We start from the raw sequence: 21,930 nt of genomic DNA on the forward strand, positions 1-21,930 counted from the left end.
ACATTTTTTAATTGCTAACAGGCCTTTTAAATATCGCTAGTAGAATGTCGAAGTACTTTTCTTCTTAAGCTTGATTACACTAAAGCGCACATTATCCGTGTGTAAGTCCAAATGAATATTGCACTAATGCAGAATAAATGGCTAATTACAGTTTAAAGTAATTACTTTATGGCACATTTTGTATTTCAGTAATTGTGGCTGCTGCCTTCGGAAGTGATATCGACTGAATACGAATTCTGAAGGTGAAACCAGCTTCAAAGTGCGCACCCCATGTTTGCGACGAAAGGCATTGGTTTTCAAGTGAGATTTGAGCCTGAATGCATGCAAAGTCTTTTTATTAAAAAGTAAATAGGCCAACACTGCACTTTTACACAAACTCGTCAGCCCGTATACCAAACTTAGTGCTAGTTTTAAAATTTCTTATACGCAGATCTGCCTTGTCGAATCTCTGCCATCGATTTTCCGTTTCTGTGATGTACTCCTCGTCGAGTAATCCAGCTCAATGACTAGATTTCCACGAAAAGCCACATGAGATTTAAAAAAAAATGTATTAAATTTAAATATGAACAGCTGGTATAAAAGGTCCTAAAGAAGGAGTTGGCGAATATTTGAAGTTTAGAATATGAATCAAATATTACAAACTAACTATTTGTTTTCGCATACAAAAACAACTTTTTGGTATTTTCGAAAAAAACGTCGCTGTTTCGCCCGAAAGACAAAGCATCGATTGCGGTAGCAAATTAGCAGATAGCTATACGAAGTAAGGAAGTAGCTTTACCGGCCGCGTAATCTTGGAAAGATTGTCTTCCTAACTGATTCAACAATCAGGGTTTCAGCGCACGCAAGCAAACATGAACACCTTACACTCGATGACCGCGGACAGTCGCTGTCAAAGCGCTTGCATCAATAAGCGTGGTAGCAGCAGCGAGCGAATTCAGTTTCGTGCTACCTATCGCTTCAACGCAAACAGCGGCGAGATGAGAGCACGCACAAATGAATGAGGTGTCTGCAGATTGTTTTCAACATACAGGGCACGTTACGGCGCGTAGAGTACTCAGTTGCTGGCGAAAGTGGAGCCACACCCTCTCCCTGCTTCCCACCTGCATCCCCACTTTCATCCGTTCCGCACGCGAGATTGGGCAACGATTGTTAGTGCACACCTTACGCCTGGTAGCGAAATACGTAGTTGCTGCTGGAGCCCAGCATCACCGCCCCCTCCCTCCCTTACTACCTCCTATTCCGCCATGGCCTTTCGCGCGACAGAAGACCGTGCGTTTGCTCTTCGCCTTCCTCACTCGCGCGCGCCACATTGAGCCGCAATCATCGGCTTCCCTCGCGTACTTTCACTCGCGAATACCACACAGGGGACGCGGCGACGGTGTTATCACCTTTGGTCCTTTATACGGAACATCACGATGACGCTGAAATGCACCTGGAGTGTCTACAGAATTTTTACCGCAATAAAACTAAGGATTTATTTCGAAGCAACGGACAGAGAAATATTGTTCATGTTCTCCATCTATTAAACAAATATCCTCAGTTATCAGAAGTGAAAAAGCGGCAAAAGTTCTCGAAGGGGCGCAAATGGGAAACAGATAATGATAGTTTTGAACCTTGCATGCCAAAGTTTGATTATTGTATAGTCTTAAATGTAATGCTTTTCGCAGTCCAGTCATGTGGCGTTTTATTATTTGAGGTACGACCAGGTATGCTTCCTTTTTCAACTGGCCCTGTAAATGTGTTTACGGCATACAAGCTCTTCAGCAGCATTTTCTTTTTCTTAACGCAGCTTCTGAAACTTTTTCCAACAACAATTGTGCAGCTATGTTCTATAAACCGCCTCTGATCCTTGAAAAGTTCGTGTGGAGCCGGCCTCTTGTATTCTGGTGTTTAACGCTTCTTGGATAGAAAGGTGTTCATTTTTTGTATTGGGAGTAGAGGAATGATGCCTAATTATGGCAAAATAAGTTTTCCTGCAGTAAATACGTACAGGTCTTTGCAGTTGAGTATTTTTTATTCGATTCCCAATAAACATATTTGATTCGTATTCGAAAAAAAATGCTGCAGGACCCACCTCTCGAATACTGTTGGCGGTTAAGCCTTATCACTGAATCAATATAGCAACGCCACCTATTACGACTGTCGAAACTAGTTATATATGAGGTGCGTACTGCGGCGGGACTTCTTTTCCGCGCTTTTCAAAAAACACACGGTGCCATCTAGCGCCGCCGCCGCGAAGCTTCCTCATCACCTCCGCAATGCCCCTCGCACGGTGCTTGCGAACACTGAGAAACGCGTCAAGTGACAACCGGACTCCTCTCTCGTGCTGCTTTCTGGACGGGCTGCAGCGCCTAGAGGCACTGTGGAGAAACTCGCGCATGGCATTCGAGACGAAAAGCATGTAGCGTTTGTGCCTGTGAACGCTGAGAATTGTTTCTCCAATTGCCGCACAGACAGTGGCACATACACAGGGACCCAAGTTGGCGAGGGAGTTACTGAAGAGTGGCACATACTTAACCGATATATGGCGCAGCCCGCTTAAGCCTTGGCATAAAAGGCGGTAAATAAAAAGCGGCTCATATCCACTCCATTTGTAGAGCGGCCTGCTAGTGCTGCAGGTTGCTCTGCTTGAGTAACGCTTGAGGCACTGGTTTGATTACGCGTACCGTTGTAGAAATTTAGAGGACACTTTTCGTCATTGTAGAGTGGCACATTCCTGGTGGTGTATGCCTGGTTTTCCTAGTTTGCGTCAATGACTTTCATTGATGATCGCCACATACCTACTGTCACATAACTAGTGACCGAAGTTGGCATCAAGGTGTTGCAGACCAGCACGAATCGAGTGACACATACCCAGTACTCCAAGTCGGCGTTAAAGAGTTTCTTCAAACAGTGGTACCTACTCAATCCAGCAACCACACATACCTAAGTCCGCTTCAAAGAGGTTCGTTGAAGAGCGGCACGTATGTACACATTGCAGCGTACCCAATGACCCAAGCTGGCCTGAAGGTTGGTTTCGAACCCTGTTGTCTTCGGACAGCAACGCGATGCACTACACATTCGAGAGCGGGCTACCCAGTGACCCAGATAAGCGGGAAACCGGTTAAATATACACATAGATAGATAGATAGATAGATAGATAGATAGATAGATAGATAGATAGATAGATAGATAGATAGATAGATAGATAGATAGATAGATAGATAGATAGATAGATAGATAGATAGATAGATAGATAGATAGATAGATAGATAGATAGATAGATAGATAGATAGATAGATAGATAGATAGATAGATAGATAGATAGATAGATAGCCCTCGGTGAGTGCGCCAAGGACTCATACAATGCTAATTACATTGAAACACTATTCCAAGGTTGCAGCGGTGGCGTAGAGGTAGAACACCCGCCTCGCGTGCAAGAGGTCCGTGGTTCGAATCCCGGTGCCGGCAATTTTCCACCGGATTACAAAAAAAAAACCCGCGTGTTGATAAATTGCATAAACAGGCCTGGAGTGTGGCCTGATCCCGGTGACCACAACCGGTAACGCACTCCCTCACCAGAGCAGGATTGGCCACCCTGGTGCAGTACTTGGCCACAACCTCCTATATGAACAACACAATCAAACCCCGGCCCTCAGTCCCCAGCAGCTGCGAAGCAACTGACCGCGGCGGCGGTCAGACCTGCGACGCTGCAGAGGGTGCTAAGAATCACTGGCTCCGGACAGGCTGCCATTGGAATATGAACCTGGCAACGTTTAACGCTAGAACGTTATCTAGTGAGGCGAGTCTAGCAGTGCTATTGGAGGAATTAGAGGGCAGTAAATGGGATATAATAGGGCTCAGCGAAGTTAGGAGGCCAAAAGAAGCATATACAGTGCTAAAAAGCGGGCACGTCCTGTGCTACCGGGGCTTAGAAGAGAGAAGGGAACTAGGCGTCGGATTCCTGATTAATAAGAATATAGCTGGTAACATACAGGAATTCTATAGCATTAACGAGAGGGTGGCAGGTCTTGTTGTGAAACTTAATAAGAGGCACGAAATGAAGATTGTACAGGTCTACGCCCCTACATCCAGTCATGATGACCAGGAAGTCGAAAGCTTCTATGAAGACGTGGAATCGGCGATGGGTAGAGTGAAAACTAAATACACTATACTAATGGGTGACTTTAATGCCAAGGTAGGCAAAAAGCAGGCTGGAGACAAGGCAGTGGGGGAATATGGCATAGGCACTAGGAATATCAGGGGGGAGTAATTGGTAAAGTTTGCAGAACAGAATAATATGAGGATAATGAATACCTTCTTCCGCAAACGGGATAGCCGAAAGTGGACGTGGAGGGGCCCGAACGGCGAGACTAGAAATGAAATAGACTTCATACTCTGCGGTAACCCTGGCATCATAAAAGATGTGGACGTGCTCGGCAAGGTGCGCTGCAGTGACCACAGGATGGTAAGAACTCGAATTAGCCTAGACTTGAGAAGGGAACGGAAGAAACTGGTACATAAGAAGCCGATCAATGAGTTAGCGGTAAGAGGGAAAATAGAGCAATTCCAGATCAAGCTACAGAACAGGTATTCGGCTTTAACTCAGGAAGAGGACCTTAGTGTTCAAGCAATGAACGACAATCTTGTGGACATCATTAAGGAGTGTGCAATGGAAGTCGGTGGTAACTCCGTTAGGCAGGATACCAGTAAACTATCGCAGGAGACGAAAGATCTGATCAAGAAACGCCAACGTATGAAAGCCTCTAACCCTACAGCTAGAATAGAACTGGCAGAACTTTCGAAGTTAATCAACAAGCGTAAGACAGCTGACATAAGGAAGTATAATATGGATAGAATTGAACATGCTCTCAGGAACGGAGGAAGCCTAAAAACAGTGAAGAAGAAACTAGGAATTGGCAAGAATCAGATGTATGCGTTAAGAGACAATGCCGGCAATATCATTACTAATATGGATGAGATAGTACAAGTGGCTGAGGAGTTCTATAGAGATTTGTACAGTACCAGTGCCACCCACGACGATAATGGAAGAGAAAATAGTCTAGAGGAATTCGAAATCCCACAGGTAACGCCGGAAGAAGTAAAGAAAGCCTTGGGAGATATGCAAAGGGGGAAGGCAGCTGGGGAGGATCAGATAACAGCAGATTTGTTGAAGGATGGTGGGCAGATTGTTCTAGAGAAACTGGCCGCCTTGTATACGCAATGCCTCATAACGTCGAGCGTACCGGAATCTTGGAAAAATGCTAACATAATCCTAATCCATAAGAAAGGGGACGCCAAAGACTTGAAAAATTATAGACCAATCAGCTTACTGTCCGTTGCCTACAAACTATTTACTACGGTAATCGCAAATAGAATCAGGAACACCTTAGACTTCTGTCAAATAAGGGACCAGGCAGGATTCCGTAAAGGCTACTCAACAATAGATCATATTCACACTATCAATCAGGTGATAGAGAAATGTGCGTAATATAACCCACCCTTATATATAGCTTTCACTGATTACGAGAAAGCATTTGATTCTGTCGAAACCTCAGCAGTCATGGAGGCATTACGGAATCAGGGTGTAGACGAGCCATATGTAAAAATACTGAAAAATATCTATAGCGGCTCCACAGCCACCATAGTCCTCCATAAAGAAAGCAACAAAATCCCAATAAAGAAAGGCGTCAGGCAGGGAGATACGATCTCTCCAATGCTATTCACAGCGTGTTTACAGGAGGTATTCAGAGACCTGGATTGGGAAGAAATGGGGATAAAAGTTAATGGAGAATACCTTAGTAACTTGCGATTCGCTGATGATATTGCCTTGCTGAGTAACTCAGGGGACCAACTGCAATGCATGCTCACTGACCTGGAGAGGCAAAGCAGAAGAGTGGGTTTAAAAATTAATCTGCAGAAAACTAAAGTAATGTTTAACAGTCTCGGAAGAGAACAGCAGTTTACAATAGGCAGCGAGGCACTGGAAGTCGTAAGGGAATACATCTACTTAGGGCAGGTAGTGACTGCGGATCCGGATCATGAGACAGAAATAATAAGAAGAATAAGAATGGGCTGGGGTGCGTTTGGCAGGCATTCTCAGATCATGAACAGCAGGTTGCCATTATCCCTCAAGAGAAAAGCGTATAATAGCTGTGTCTTACCAGTACTCACCTACGGGGCAGAAACCTGGAGGCTTACGAAAAGGGTTCTACTCAAATTGAGGACGACGCAACGAGCTATGGAAAGTAGAATGATAGGTGTAACTTTAAGGGATAAGAAGAGAGCAGATTGGGTGAGGGAACAAACGCGAGTTAATGACATCTTAGTTTAAATCAAGAAAAAGAAATGGGCATGGGCAGGACATGTAATGAGGAGGGAAGATAACCGATGGTCATTAAGGATTACGGACTGGATTCCAAGGGAAGGGAAGCGTAGCAGGGGACGGCAGAAATTTAGGTGGGCGGATGAGAATAAGAAGTTTGCAGGGACGGCATGGCCACAATTAGTACATGACCGGGGTTGTTGGAGAAATATGGGAGAGGCCTTTGCCCTGCAGTGGGCGTAACGAGGCTGATGATGATGACTATTCCACCACCTCTACATTAAGTGCGTCAAAGCGACAGCGCTCCACCTGCACCACGAACCTCCAAATTGAGCGTAGCTGCCTCATGGATGGTGATCCCAGCGAAGTTGCAGCCAGGGTACTTTCGATAATGAACGCTACTATGGAGGTTCAACCGGGGTGCGGATATTAAAACAAGATATACTGTGCAATGGTGTCATTCATCATTGGGCTTGGCAGAAAGTTTGCCACTTCTTTTGTTTGGTAATATCCCCATCAGGGTCCTTAATTCACGAATGGCATGGAGAAACAATATACATTATAATACTTCTTTCTCATTCATTATACGTGAAAAAAAGCAGCGAAGGTTTAAGCTTCTAATAATTTTTATATTGCTTTAGAATGCGCCCTATAATAAGGCGATTTTCATCCGGCTGTTTAAGCAACGTATTCCTTTAGAGAAATAACTTTCCTTAAATGGACGTTTTCAAAAGCTCAGCCTGAAGTCAATGAATACACAAAGCAGTTTTTTGCCATATAATTTGGAATGATCTACAAAATTCGACCAGACCAATAGCATGTTCATTGTTCAAAAGCGTGTTCATAAACAATAGCGTGTTTATGAGTATCGTTTATATTGCATGCAAATGCACACTGCACCATCCCTTAATCCATCATGTGACAGCTTGCATTCTCATGAGTATGGTGCCATTTAGGCTCTGCGGCGCGTCACATGCACCAGTCTAAAACCACACTACCAAAAAAGATGCGCTTGCAGACACAAATTTGAAGTACCTATAACAGGCCGCCATTTTCGACAGGGTCTGCAAGAACATGCAAGTCAGTGAGGAGGATACGGCTGTGTCCGGCATCCTTCTCGTAACTAATCCGCAGACCACGCCCAAGCCCCGATGATAGATGAAGAAAGTCTGGACTACGTGCACTTCCTCTAAGCACAGGATTTAAATTAAAAGATTCTGGTGGATAGATTGCAAGTAACAGGAATATTACGTTGGCTACGACTGTACTTTTGGTAAATCTGCTTGAATTGAGGCACGCTCCGCGCGTAGGTTACGGATGCGGCGGAAGTAGGTTACGGATGCGGCGGAATTGCACATCGAAACACCCACACACCACGGCGTACATCACGTAGGACACTAAGCTCGCTAATACAATTGCGCAAACTTAACTTGATTGCACTCACAAACAAAAAGGCAAGCGCGTGCCTCTATATGCAGTAAGTTTTAGCTTTTTTTCTTAATCTCGAAAAAACTCATGCCTTATTTCGGATGCGAACTTTATGTGAGTGCTTAAAACTGATTTGTTAAGCTGGAGAGCGAGTGTATACTGCAACTTTATTTTTGCGAGCAGTAATGCAGTTCAGCTCTGCAGTAGCTGCACAGCATGCGTTATAGAGCTCATTGATTCTTATTTTCGCTTTATGTATTAAGAAATGCTTTCCAGTTTTACGTCTCCTAGGTACACAAAACAGACGCTATGAATTGGTTGCTTAGTTCATAATAAATTAGCACAGGAGGTTTAACACAGTAGCACGAAAACGTTTCTAAACGAAAATATCAACGCCTATACCACACTAACATGTCTGTTTTATGAACAAGTAGATTTATCCTACAAAATCTCCGAGAACGGGCTCTAAAAATGAGAAGTATAATAAAAGACCATTCCCTAAGGTGAAAATAAAGTGTATGATAGAAAAAAATCGAGTTATCTGTCCGACTATCAGCGTCTGCAGGTAAGTGACCCGAAACATCGGTTCTGCTCCATGTGGCAGTAATGGTATGCGGCTAATCACAGTTGACTCACTAGAATGAATCACTAGAATGTGGATACCGAGCCTAACTGACATTGCTAGGTGATGCAGGCGTAGTTTTTTAGGCTGCGATATAACTCCACTTTTTCCCTGTTGGCCACGGTTACAGTTCTTCTTATCTCACTTCTTTTCTCAAACCTCTTGGCTCGTTTATGGTTTAGCACAGTGGCGGCTGAACCACAACTAGTGAAGTTGGCTGAATCACCATTGTTTATAATGGAGGGATGAAGCTTCGATATCAGTTTCGGGGAGTCGCTGGATTCTTAAACATACTAACTTCATTTTTTTATATTTTACTCTGTACTCAATAAAATATCTGGTTTCAAGCAGAAATTAGGGGGAAAGTGCAGGGGGCATTTCTGGATGGAAAGCGAATCATTAAATATGTGTTCTCACATAAACTGAAGTAATAACTAATAATGTTAAGGGAATATAACATAGAATTATGACATACACTGCAGATAGAAATGGACAAGTGGGAAAAATATTTGCGTTTTCTTACACTAACATAATTGCTATCTTCTACTTTTCACAACTTCATGCTCTCAGGGCATATTCGATAGTAGCACAAAATTTAACGGCCGCATAACACAGCCTAATGGGCTCGTGCTGAAGCTATTTTAGTTGTACAATCATTTGTGCAGTTAGGCATTTCAAAATTTAGTTTAACGGGTACATTGACTGTGAGCGTAAATGTCTTTGCACTTTGTGAAAAACAACGTTTTCCTTCTAGGTGCGGGTGTATAGTTTGGAGAGTAATGAAGCTTGGTGTCTATATAGGCACAGTTCATTCACATGTTAAAACAGATACATAGATTATAGTAAGTTGACCTAGGTCTCTCTCCTTGTTGGTATTCTTGCAGGCAACCTGTTTGCTGCATACGTCTATAACAATGAAAAACGCTTATGCTATGACTATGGCACATGCTTACCCATTTAAAAGAAAAGGCATTTTGAAGTTGTCGTTTTTTTCTTCTGAGAATTAGGCATTCAGTGAATAGAGTGTTTTTGAGCGTAATTACCAGCAAATTTGCTACATACATAAAACGGGTCAACCTGCCACCGAAATGTGATTCTTGTGTTGCATCCGTCCGGCATTATTTACAACCGAGCTCAGTGCAGTGGGTTAAGCAGAACCCACAGCTACAGTGCAGTGTCTATGATGCTTCCCTGTTGAGTGCGAGGTCGCACGCGTGGTCCCGGCCGCGTACTGCTCAGTATAGATTGTCGCGAAATGAGAAAAAGCTCGTTTAAGTGGACGCTGACCCCACGTAGTCGCAATGATTCCGGACTTCACCATTACGGCATGCCTCGTTATCAGATCGTGGTTTTACTGGAACGTGAAAATTTATTTTTCCGCGTAACTGTCAGCCTCCAGTAGATCAGGATTTTTCATGGGCTCTTTCTGTGGTCACCCAAAAACAGTAGCGCCACCAAGCGGCCGCGGCCACTCAGACCAACCTTAAAGCCAGGTGGAAAAGGGCTTTGTCTTTCCGTTTCCACGTAACGCAATTATGGTTTCTCGTACAGTCGAGTTGCAAATGGAAGCTATCATCTTCGTAATTAGTGTGCAAGTCGTAATATTGTAATTATTTCAAGAAATATATTTTCCAAAGTTCAGTCAGTTCAATTTTATTTACTTATTTATTTATTTACAGAATACTGCAGGCCAACTTGTGACCCAGGCAGGAGGGAATATGTTCATACAGTAATGTAATTAAATGCGTTCAAAGAAAAGAAATGCATATGAAATATGAAATACATTGAATCATATGAGGTACATTGAAGGATGATATAAATACAGAAAAACACATTCAACAAACATACAATGCAAGGGATTGAATTGAAAGGAAAGAAATATTTGCAGTAACAGTTCACACAGGTTGTTTTTTCACGCTAACACGCATTAAAGTACTCATTCGGTCGCACGTTTATTTGAAATGCAGTTTTTCAATGGCATGTAATATGTTACTGGACAGGAATGCATCGGCCGGCAGAGAGTTCCAATCATTTATTGTTCTAGGAAAGAAAGAATATTTAAAGCAATTTGTACGCGCGAAAATAGGGGTTATCTTGTCGGGGTGATAATTTCTGGTAGCTCTAGCTGGTAGCGGCTGGAGACCGGGTGTATGACCAAGTTGTAGTTGCCTTTTCCAAAGGCGGAAAAGGAATGTTAGGCGTGCTACTTTTCTTCGGCATTCTAGGGTGGCAATATTATTTTCATTAATCAATTGAGAGGGGGAGTCATAACGTCCATAACAATTATATATGTAGCGGACGGCAAGCCTGTTTATGTTTTCCAGTTTTTCAATATTTGTTTTTGTGAATAGGTTCCAGACGACGCAAGCATATTCTAATCGCGACCTTACGAGTGTGTTGAACGCCAGTTGTTTCACGGATGGAGGAGAATGTTTCAGCTTGTGTCTTAGTAGGCCGAGTTTACGTCGAGCAGACGCACAAACATTATCAATGTGTTCCCACCAGGTTAGACGATTGTTGATAGTTACACCCAAATATTTAAAAGAATCAGTCTCAGAGATGGCGGATTGAGTAATAGTGTGTTGATATGTTAGAGAGTGTTTTTTGTTGGTAATGCGCATAAAAACCGTTTTTTCTTCATTAAGTTTCATTTCCCAGGTGTCGCACCAGTCAGAAATCTCAGTAATACTTTTATTCAGGATCACTTTATCATTGGTATCTTTAATCTCTTTGTAAAGTAAGCAGTCTTCCGCGAACAATTTAATACTCACACTATCGTCTATGCATGTTGTTATGTCATTTATATATACTAGAAAAAGTAGCGGTCCGAGCGCGCCTCCCTGCGGCACTCCCGAATTTACGGGGAGACATCCAGAGTAATGGCCCTCAACATCGACGAATTGTCTGCGCATGCTCAAGTATGCACAGATCCAGTTTACAATGTTAGGTGAAAACCCATAGTTGCTTAATTTTGTTATCAAACCAAAATGAGAGACCCTATCGAAGGCTTTGCTGAAATCGAGGAATATAACATCAACCTGGCCGGCTTTATCAAGAACAGAGGCGAACGCGTAGACGCTAGAGAGAAGCTGAATAGTGGTAGACAGCCCCTTACGAAAGCCGTGTTGGCACGGGGACAGAATACCACGTTTTTCAAGAAATTCCGTCATGTTTTTTGAGATAATATGCTCTAAAAGCTTGCAAGATGTAACCGTCAGTGATATAGGGCGATAGTTTGATAGTAATGTAGGGTCACCTTTCTTAAATGCAGGCACAACACGAGCGACCTGCCAGTCTGATAGAACGATGCCACAAGATATCGACGAGCGGAAAATTACGAGAAGAAAATGTGAAAGCGACTCGGCATAGCGACGAAGAAAAGCATTAGAAATGCCGTCAGAACCGCACGTCTTTTTTGTGTTTAGATTTAAGAGCATAGAAAATATACCTTCGTATGTTATAAAATCAGAATTTACGTTTTCTACATCTTCAGCCATCACCGGAGAGCACTGATTAGACTCAGAGAAGATAGAATGGAAGTAATGATTAAATTTGGATCTTCAATTATCTGACCATCAGTCTTTAGGTGGTCAAGAGCTTGCCTCTTCTTATAGTTCAAATGTCGCCAAAATTTTTCAGGGTCAGTCTTAAGAAATTGGGTCAGTCTTAAGAAATGGGTCAGTCTAAAGAAATGATGCACTTGCACTTGGCGAAGGGCTTAGAAGAATGAGGGTGTATGCTACACTTCTTCCGCACATGCACGTGCGCGCGTAAGATATTTGTGCACACAATCTATCAGTCCTCGATGCGTGGGTGCTTTGCCCGTTGCATTTGTCGCACAGCGTCAGATGCAAGGAAAACAAGTATTTACCTATTGTTTCATTAGACAATAAGCCACTCTGACAGAATGAACTAGGCTACACACTTCCGGCCTTTTAAGATGTTCAACTTAGAAGCATTTCTCTCTAAAATCATACATAGTTCAAGGGAATTTTCCATGTCTCAATAATTCTCAATGTCTCAATGTCTCTCAATATATATATATATATATATATATATATATATATATATATATATATATATATATATATATATATATATATTATCAATCCTAACAGTCGTAGTACAGCCCTTTGGGCCGTTTTCTATTCGAAAGTAGTCATATTGGGGTTCTTATACTTCTTATACTTAGACAAAGGAATTTCGCTCTCGAGAGCAGCACTCCTTGGTAAGTTACTCGGGCGAGCTTCCCACGCTAAGCGTGCCGCACTCGCCTCGCACATGCTTAAGCTTTTCTAGGCTCTAGAGCCACTCAAGTTCCCTATTTTGGGCGAGCGGCCATTCTTCCAAGAAAGTATGCCTTCCAACGAAATCAGCGAAAATCGACCATCGCGGACAACATCAGTCTCTTTCCACGCAGGTACGAGGCTCCGGACAGGATCGTTAATGTAACCTGGGGACTGACGGACCAACTGACCGAGCTATCTCTCCGGGTAACATCCAAGGGCCATGAGTTGAAATCCCCGGTTCTCTTCCTTTTTTCCCATTTTGTTATCTATTTTCTTCTAATTTATCAGTATATCAGGGAATAGCATATCTTCGCCACCACCGTCCGCACGGGGACCCTATCAAATTTTTTTTTTCTTGAAACACTTGTAAATTTTTTCTCCTTTAATATTTATGGCAACTCATGTGCAGGTAATAATCTACCAGGTTTCTGCAGTTGAATGCAATATGTGCGGTTTAATCGAGCTGAGATTGGTCGACCTTGATTAATCGAAGAAGGCACCACTGTAGGTTAAATGAGGCGTACAACTCCTGTGCTGGGTAACAGGTAGAGTATCCGCCTCGCGTGCAAGTGGACCGTGGTTCGAACCCCAGTGCCGCGAAATTTCCCACCAGATAAAAAAAATGCACGTGTTGATAAAATTGCATAAACAGGTGTGGAGTGCTGCCTCATCCCGGTGACCAGAACCGGTAACGCACCCTCTCACCAGAGCAGTATTGGTCACCCTGGTGCAGTAGTCGCCCACAACCTCCTATATGAATACACCAATCAAACTCCGGCCCTCACTGCACCGCACCCGCGAAGCAACTGACCTCGGTGGCGGTCAGACCTGTTACGCAGCAGAGGGTGCTAAGAATACCTGGTTTGGGGCAGGCCGCTATTGTAATCTGAACCTGGCAGCGTTTAACGTTAGCACGTTATCTAGTGAGGCGAGTCTAGCAGTGTTATTCGAGGAATTAGTGGGCAGTAAATGCGATATAATAGGGCTCAGTGAGGCTAAGAGGACAGAAGAATCATATACAGCGTTAAAAAGCAGGCCCATCCTGTGCTACCGGCGCTCAGAAGAGAGACGAGAACTAGGAGTCGGATTCCTGATTAATAAGGATATAGCTGGTGACATACAAGAACTCATACAAAGTCTTGTGAAACTCAATAAGTGGTACGAATTGAAGGTCGTACAGGTCTACGCCCCTACATCCAGTTATGATGACCAGGAAGTCCAAAGCTTCTATGAAGACGCGGAATCGGTGATGGGTAGAGTCGAAACCTAATACACTGTACTGATGGGCGACTTTAATGCCAGGTTCGGCAAGCAGTAGGCTGGAGACAAGTCAATGGGGGAATATGGCATAGGCTCTAGCAATAGCAGGGGAGAGTTATTACTAGAGTTTGCAGAACAGGATAATGTGCGGATAATGAATACCTTCTTCCGCAAGCGGGATAGCCGAAAGTGGACGTGGTGGAGCCCGAATGGTGAGACTAGACATGAAATAGACTTCATACTCTGCGCAAATCCTGTCATCATACAAGATGTGGACGTGCTCGGCAAGGTGCGCTGGAGCGACCATAGGATGGTAAGAACTCTAATTAGCCTAGACTTGAGGAGAGAACAGAAGAAACTGGTACATAAGTAGCCAATCAATGTGTTAGCGGTAGGAAGGAAACTAGAGGAATTCCGGATCAAGCTACAGAACAGGTATTCAGCTTTAACTAAGGAAGAGGACCTTAGCGTTCAAGCAATGAACGACAATCTTACGGGCATCATTAAGGAGTGTGCAATAGAAGTCGTTGGTAACTCCGTTAGACAGGATACCAGTAAGCTGTCACAGGAGACGAAAGATCTGATCAAGAAACGCCAAGGTATGAAAGCCTCTGACCCTGCAGCTAGAATAGAACTGGCAGATTTTTCTAAGTTAATCCACAAGCGTAAGACCGCTGACCTTAGGAACTATAATATGGATAGAACTGAACATGCTCTCAGGAAGGGAGGAAGCCCATAAGCAGTGAAGAGGAAGCTAGGAATAGCCAAGAATCAGATGTATGCGTTAAGAGACAAAGCCGGCATTATCATTACTAATATGGATGAGATAGTTCAAGAGGCTGAGGAGTTCTATAGAGAATTATGGAGTACCAGTGGTACCCACGAAGATAATGTGAGACAGAATAGTCTAGAGGAATTTGAAATCCCACAAGTAACGCCGGAACAAGAAAAGAAAGCCTTGGGAGCTATGCAAAGGGTGAAGGCAGCTGGGGAGGATCAGGCAACAGCAGATTTGTTGAAGGATGGTGGGCACATTGTTCCAGAAAAAACTGGCCACCCTGTATACACAATGCCTCGTGACCTCGAGCATACCGGAATCTTGCAAGAACGCTAACACAATCCTAAGACATAACAAAGGGAACGCCTAAAACTTGAAATATTAGAGACCGATCAGCGTACTGTCCGTTGCCTACAAAGTATTTACTAAGGTAATAGCAAATAGAATCAAGAACACCTTAGACTTCTGTCAACCAAAGGACCAGGCAGGATTACGTAAAGGCTACTCAACAATAGACCATATTCACACTCAATCAGGTGATAGAGAAATGTGCGGAATATAACCAACCCTTATATATAGCTTTCATTGATTACGAAAAAGCGTTTGATTCAGTCGAAACATCAGTGGTCATGGAGGCATTACAGAATCAGGGTGTAGACGAACCATGTGTAAAAATACTGAAAGATATCCATAGCAGCTCCGCAGCCACCGTAGTCCTTCATAAAGAAAGCAACAAAATCCCAATAAAGCAAGGCGTCCGGCAGAGAGATATCATCTCTCCAATACTATTCACAGCGTGTTTACAGGACGAATTCAGAGACGTGGAGTGGGAAGAATTGGGGATAATAGGTAATGGAGAATACCTTAGTAACTTGCAATTCAATCATGATATTGCCTTGCTTAGTAACTCAGGAGACCAATTGCAATGCATGCTCACTTACATGTAGAGGCAAAGCAGAAGGGCGGGTCTAAAAATTATACTGCAGAAAACTAAAGTAATGTTTAGCAGTCTCGGAAGAGAACACCAGTGTACGGTAGGTAGCGAGGCACTGGAAGTGGTAAGAGAATACATCTACTTAGGGCAGGTAGTGACCGCGGATCCGGATCATGAGACTGAAATAATCGGAAGAATAAGAATGGGCTGGGGTGCGTTTGGCCGGCATTTTCAAATCATGAACAGCAGGTTGCCATTAACCCGTAAAAGGAAGGTATATAACAGCTGTGTCTTACCAGTACTCATGTATGGGGCAGAAACCTGGAGGCTTACGAAAAGGGTTCTGCTTAAATTGAGGAGGACGCAACGAGCTATGGAAAGAAGAATGATACGTATAACGTTAAGGAATAAGAAAAGAGCAGATGGAGCGAGGGAACAAACGGGAGTTAATGATATCTTCGTTGAAATCAAGAAAAGGAAATGGGCATGGGCAGGTTATGTAATGAGAATGGAAGATAACCGATGGTCATTAAGGGTTACGGACTGTATTTCAAGGGAAGGGAAGCGTAGCAGGGGGGCGGCTGAAAGTTAGGTGGGCGGATAAGATTAAGTAGCTTGCAGGGAAATGGCAACAATTTTTACATGACCGGCGTAGTTGGAGAAGTATGGGAGAGGCCTTTGACCTGCAGTAGGCGTAACCAGGCTGATGAGCTGAGGTGAACAGTGATATTTGCAGTGATACTTGCACAAACTGTGAATGCTCTGTGGTAGCAGGAACACTTGATCATATCTTTTGCTCGTGTCCTGCGTACGCACAAAAACGGCCGCAACTGGTCTCTTCTATTGCAAATGTTGATAAGAGGCCGCTTTCAGATGTGTTTCTTTTAGGTCCTTGGCCTAATGGGAACCGCACCGCCTTGATAACGAATGCCTCTAGAGCATTTCTCTAAGCCACTGGACTGGACGCACGGCTTTAGAGATGCTACAATTCTGTGAAGGTGCATATACGCACCTCTTCCTCTTATCATTGTCACCAACATTCATCAGCCATTTTCCTCCCGTCCATTTTCCCCAGTGCAAAGTAGCAGACCATGAGGGCAAGATATAGCTCAGGCCATTCTCTCTGCCTTTTGTGTAAATAAATATATGTCTATCTCTATTGGCTGAGAAAAATTCAGTACTAGTAGAAGGCTCCTTCTCATAACGACTGCTTAGTCCTGATGCTTCTTTGGCGTCCACTGTGCATTACATCATCTTTATTGTCCTCTGAACACTTTATCGTGCTTGCATTACAACTATATGTTTCACCGCATTCAATGCCACCATGCTGTTCAACATCAGGATACGGCAATTTGAGAGTTAAGAAGATAATTTAGCCTGAGGTACCATAAAAAAATTAACTGCCGTTCCCCTCAGTGAAGCATGATAAACGATGCTGTGAATGTGGGCCCTTTAATGGCGAAGTGCAACTCCGCCGCGGGTCGGCGCGGTATTGCACAAACTTTGCGATCGCCCACGTATGGGGAGTACTTTACTCCTGCTTCACCTACACCGTGAGTCGGCCCGACATTGCACTATTTTCGGGGTAGGCACACGTATTGTGAGCGCTTAACGCCTGCTTCACCTCCGTCGCGGGCTTGCCTGGCATTGCACTATCCTCGGGATCGGCCCACGTATGAAAAATTATTTGTCTATGACCGCGAACAGGAGATCCGCCAAAGCCGGGCCATAAAAAGCCTAGTTACAAAAAAGTACATGGTTAGATAAAGGAGAAGAAACCATCCCCTACTAAGGGGCCGCAAAGGCCTAGTAATTTGCATACGTCACTAGACATATATGTCGGCTAAAAAAGAAGTGATGTAATCGCGCGTAAAGTAGAAGCATCGCTCCCGAGGTACGATAACTGCAAGCAGTTTGTCGCAAGCATAGCTTTCGAGTTTTCCTGGAATCACTAGTGCGAGATAATTTTTAACGTTGAAGAAGAGATAGATTGGCGGTTATCTACTGCTTAATCTGCAGGGCTTCAGTTTATGTGAAATTGTAGAAATTGTTCCGCATATATGGAACGCGTGTAAGACTAAGAATGCCAAGGAAAAAATGTGTGCGAAATTAAAAATATTTTTACAGGCAAGCAGCTGGTCGCCTGTGGGCTACAGCGCCGTTCATAATCTGGCAGCCATAATTTCTTGTGCCAGGCATGGGGTCGCTGGTGGAAAGCTCTTTTCGCTATTCTGGGCTGCAGAACTACATAAGGTAAACAGGCGCAGTAATTGGCTACATACCCTCACAGCCGAAAACTATTACTGCAGATTGTAGCTGAAACCAGTGATATTGTTTATTTAATTTTCTGGCATGTAGAAACAGTCCATCCTACGTGAAGCCATAATCTCGAAACTTTGGAACAATTCGACGTAACAAAGCAGTCAAACAAATTTAGAATAAAATGTGCCTTTACTATCATTGTAACACCATACAAAAATAAAGCTGCGAAGGCTGAACGAAGAAAATTCTCAGTTGATGGCCTAATGCCAAGTGTCTCTAGTATATTTATTCAAAATTTCCTTGAGAATAATGTCTTACATCATTGCTAGCGAAGTTCTAGCGTACTGACCCATGTGGATATTTCCACCTTTCCATAACTTAATACTGTAAGTAGCTATGGACACAATTTTTCAGTGCTCAGTGTGACCGTGTCAGTATGAGATTCGTAGCTTGCATACAAAGATGCGCACTCCTTTTATAGACAGCGGCTCTTGAGGAGTGTTTGCACACTTTAGCATTCTATCAAGACATGGGCTACGTGCGTTTCCTCCAGAACTGCTCAGCCTAAGTGCAACTAATCCTAGAACACGGGCACAGAGGACCAATAATTATGCTGCAACATCTGCTCTATACTATATCTTTTGATTGTGGAAGAAAGTTCTGAGGCCTCCTGGACATCACAACCATTTTTGCTCCAGCGGTTTATGTTAGTACCGTCTCGAAGTCCCTGGAGCTGCTTATGTACACTTCAGCACACATTATCATTGCTGTGAAAACTCTTATATGACCTCTTTACTGAATGCAAAAATGTTCATCAAGATTTCAAGTTTGGCAGGCAGCTTACACTCATACTCATGCTGAGGGACAACTTTGTTAGACCTGCTTCATTGTTTTACTTAGTTTGCGTGTTCATTGCACCTGTAGTAAAAAAAGCTATTTTCGACGATACCTAAAAAGCGCAATAATTAATACTAACAAGTGCAAGGTCAATATTAGGGGCTCGTAATGTAATCATGTTGGTAAAAGAAGCTCTTTGGTGAACTATTCAAATTTTAATGGAGGCAAGAACATGACGGGAATTCGTCTGTAACTAGCGAAATGGGAAATTTGATGACGGGATTCTCATTTACTCTCTCAGATAGCAATCTAGTAAGTGGACTCCAAGAGTCAGGAGACAATAAGTGCTCGACTAATCAAGGAGCATTTATTAAAAAATAAGGGACCATTATATGTCAAAGACAGTGTAGTTACAAAAATCATAGAGACATGCTTTTGAATCGTACTATAGAGGCGGCATGAATCACTACTTCAGCGATGTGGGTCATACAGAGGTCTCAGTGAAATCCCAATCTAGCATTACCAGAGCTGAGTGCAATACAGCACCACGTGAAATACTTTTACTCCTTGTTCCTCTCTTTCAAGGGAGTAAAGAGGCAGCACAACATGAGCCATCCTAAATTATAAGCAGGAAGAAATAGGGTAATAAAAGCGTCTCTTTGAATTTGGCCCTTCCTTACACATGACAGCAGCAATATAGATGCACCTTCCCTTCAATTACATTTGTGTAACCATAAAATATAAAAATAAACACAACGTGATATGCATCCGTTTCAGATCAGTAAGCCAACGTAAACGAACGAAATGTTTTCTTGTTAGGTCCCACTATTTTAAATGTTTAAGTTGTGCACCTGAAGAAATACATACCACCACACTTTGCCTTGAGGCAGGCTTCAGAATAAGAAAACTACCTGTTTTACACTTTCACAGCTTTGAATCCGACCTTATAGATACGACAAACAGCAAGTAAAGGTTTGCATAAACGAGTGCAAAAACTGCAGTTTTTGATTCTTCACATATAGCTAGTTGGTCGGCCAACAGAGAACGTGTTGGACGGCTACTTTTGCACCGACGAACGAAATGTTTGAAAAGTCGTACCTGAATCGGCGATTGCCAAATTCATCAAACTTCCAACGAGAATGGCCACTGCCAGAGAGGACTTCATTTCTGATGACTGACACTTCAAGCGAGCCGAGCGAAAATGAGAGGAAAACGCTCCGAGAGCCGGTCAACATGCTCTATCATGACCTAGTTCACCTGGCTTGTCAGCTTGTCATGCTTGTGCGTCAGTCGTCGTCAGCTGTCTATCATTCTATGTCAAACGGAATCGTTCGACGGATGTCGAGGTAGCTTGTCATATGTGTTTTTCTAGCAATGGTGACCAAGGTGAATATATCGAGATGGAAAAGGTGCGAACAGCTTAGTTATGAGCGCTTACCGGAGTAAGGTTCCCACGTTTCGCGCAACCAAGTTATATCGCAAGCGGTTTGCACAGCACTTTTATATTAATAGTAGTGTTTCACTCGAGCGATGGGAAACGGGTATCACTCGTTCTTTTGACCAGAGAACGCGATTTTGTGAAAGATGACGCAAAAGCCGGTAAGAGATGTATAAACTTCAACTTAAGAGTGACTAATGTGCAAATATACCATGCAGCTGAACAATATTGTATGCCGCTTTTTGGTCAAAATTGCGAAATGTTTGTACAACGAGAAAAGGAAGAAAAATTTGGCTCACTCAACCTTTTTGGTCTAATATCAGTTTCGTACGTAGTCTAACAGAAAGCTCAGTTATTTCGTTGACAGTACTTCTTTATCTGCTCCCCAAACGAGCAACCTGCAATTTCGTTGAAAAAGTGGCCAAGATCTGCATTTTCTGTTTTCGAATACACACGTGAGCCAAAGCCAACGGCATACGTGAATGCATGGTAGAACAAAGATAGAGCTTTGTCCTAATAAATGGGATCAAATTTCATGATTTTATTCCTTGAGCTGGTGGCGATCTCTGTCATCTGTGAAATTTTGTGAACGAAGCCGAATAACAAAGTAACAAGCTCTTTAGTAACGTAGTAAGCTGGAACTTTTTTTTTCAAAATACAGTGGCAGACAGTCAACCCCCGTCTTATATTGCGTTTTTTTTTTCTTCTTTTTACAAGAATTACAGATGGGGTTTGACCTGTATGACGGTGCGACCTATACTCTGGTTTTTACAGTAGTTTGAACAAATTTCGAATAATGTGTCGATAGGGAGCTGGTACGTTAAAAATCAGTAGATACTGTTTAATAAGGAATTTACTCGAATATTACCGTACCGTTCATACAGGCTGCAAACAAGCCTACAGGGCAAGTGACAGCGCCTATAAATTTTCCTTCTTTTACATACTTGATGATGAGCGCAAACTGAGAAGAAAAGCCGTGGGTTCAAGTACCTTAATAAACTCTATCCTAACCACATGTGCTTCATTAACTTCTCCTTCAATAACAAGAAAGGTTGTGGGTTCGACTACCACCAAGGATTGGGGTTCGACACGAAATATCGTCAAAAAGAATCCATCAAGAAACTATATCTTAAATCACTATGGCTTAATTAAGTTTGCCTCAATTAACACCAACGTCGTGGGTTCCACTCCTACTAATGGTCGTGGACTCTACTCGCACCAAATGTCGAGGGTTCGATGACTTTGGTCACGCCAACGTCAACGCCGAATTTGCCGCTTTATGAGCCATATGATGATTTCGCATTGGAAATGCACTGATAAAAAATGTAGAATTTTACTAGAAAGCAAGGTAAACCCAGTGTGGCAATGGTAATTGTCGTGTCGTTGTTCGGGTTAGTGGGATGTCATTGGTAGCTTGCTCAATGTGTCTTTCCTGCAGCAATAATTACATTCAATACAAATACGCGACAAAGATCTCCTTGTGTCGGGGAGCATTACAATGTTTACTGCGATAGCGTTTTAAGCAATACATAAACTTGATTGATTCCTTAATTCCTTCCTTCATTCATTAACTAACTCATTGTGAATTAATTCATTCCTTCACGTGGTTTAACAGCCAAACGCAACACAGGAGAGGGAAGTTATAAAATTGGCATGGTAAACTGATTCATATTTAACGATAAGGTGTGGGCTCGCTCCGACTGTATAATAAAAAATCAAAAGAACGCCTGTCCTCTCCGGATGCGTATTAGTTGGGGAAATAGTATGAAAACAAGGCT

General features: G+C 43.0%; 1 protein-coding gene across 1 annotated transcript in view; it reads right to left on the minus strand.

Annotated features, from left to right (window-relative positions):
- The window catches only part of LOC135918801 (uncharacterized), a 31,627-nt gene extending 11,636 nt beyond the window's left edge, over positions 1-19,991 (minus strand). The window contains exon 1 of the mRNA XM_065452504.2: positions 19,813-19,991. Coding sequence (XP_065308576.1) covers positions 19,813-19,879 — 67 coding nt within the window. The 5' untranslated portion in view covers positions 19,880-19,991. The remainder of the gene's footprint in view (positions 1-19,812) is intronic.
- Positions 19,992-21,930: the final 1,939 nt, after the last annotated feature.

The sequence above is a fragment of the Dermacentor albipictus genome, chromosome 2 (assembly GCF_038994185.2).
Source record: "Dermacentor albipictus isolate Rhodes 1998 colony chromosome 2, USDA_Dalb.pri_finalv2, whole genome shotgun sequence".
NCBI classification, from domain to species: Eukaryota; Metazoa; Arthropoda; class Arachnida; order Ixodida; family Ixodidae; genus Dermacentor; species Dermacentor albipictus.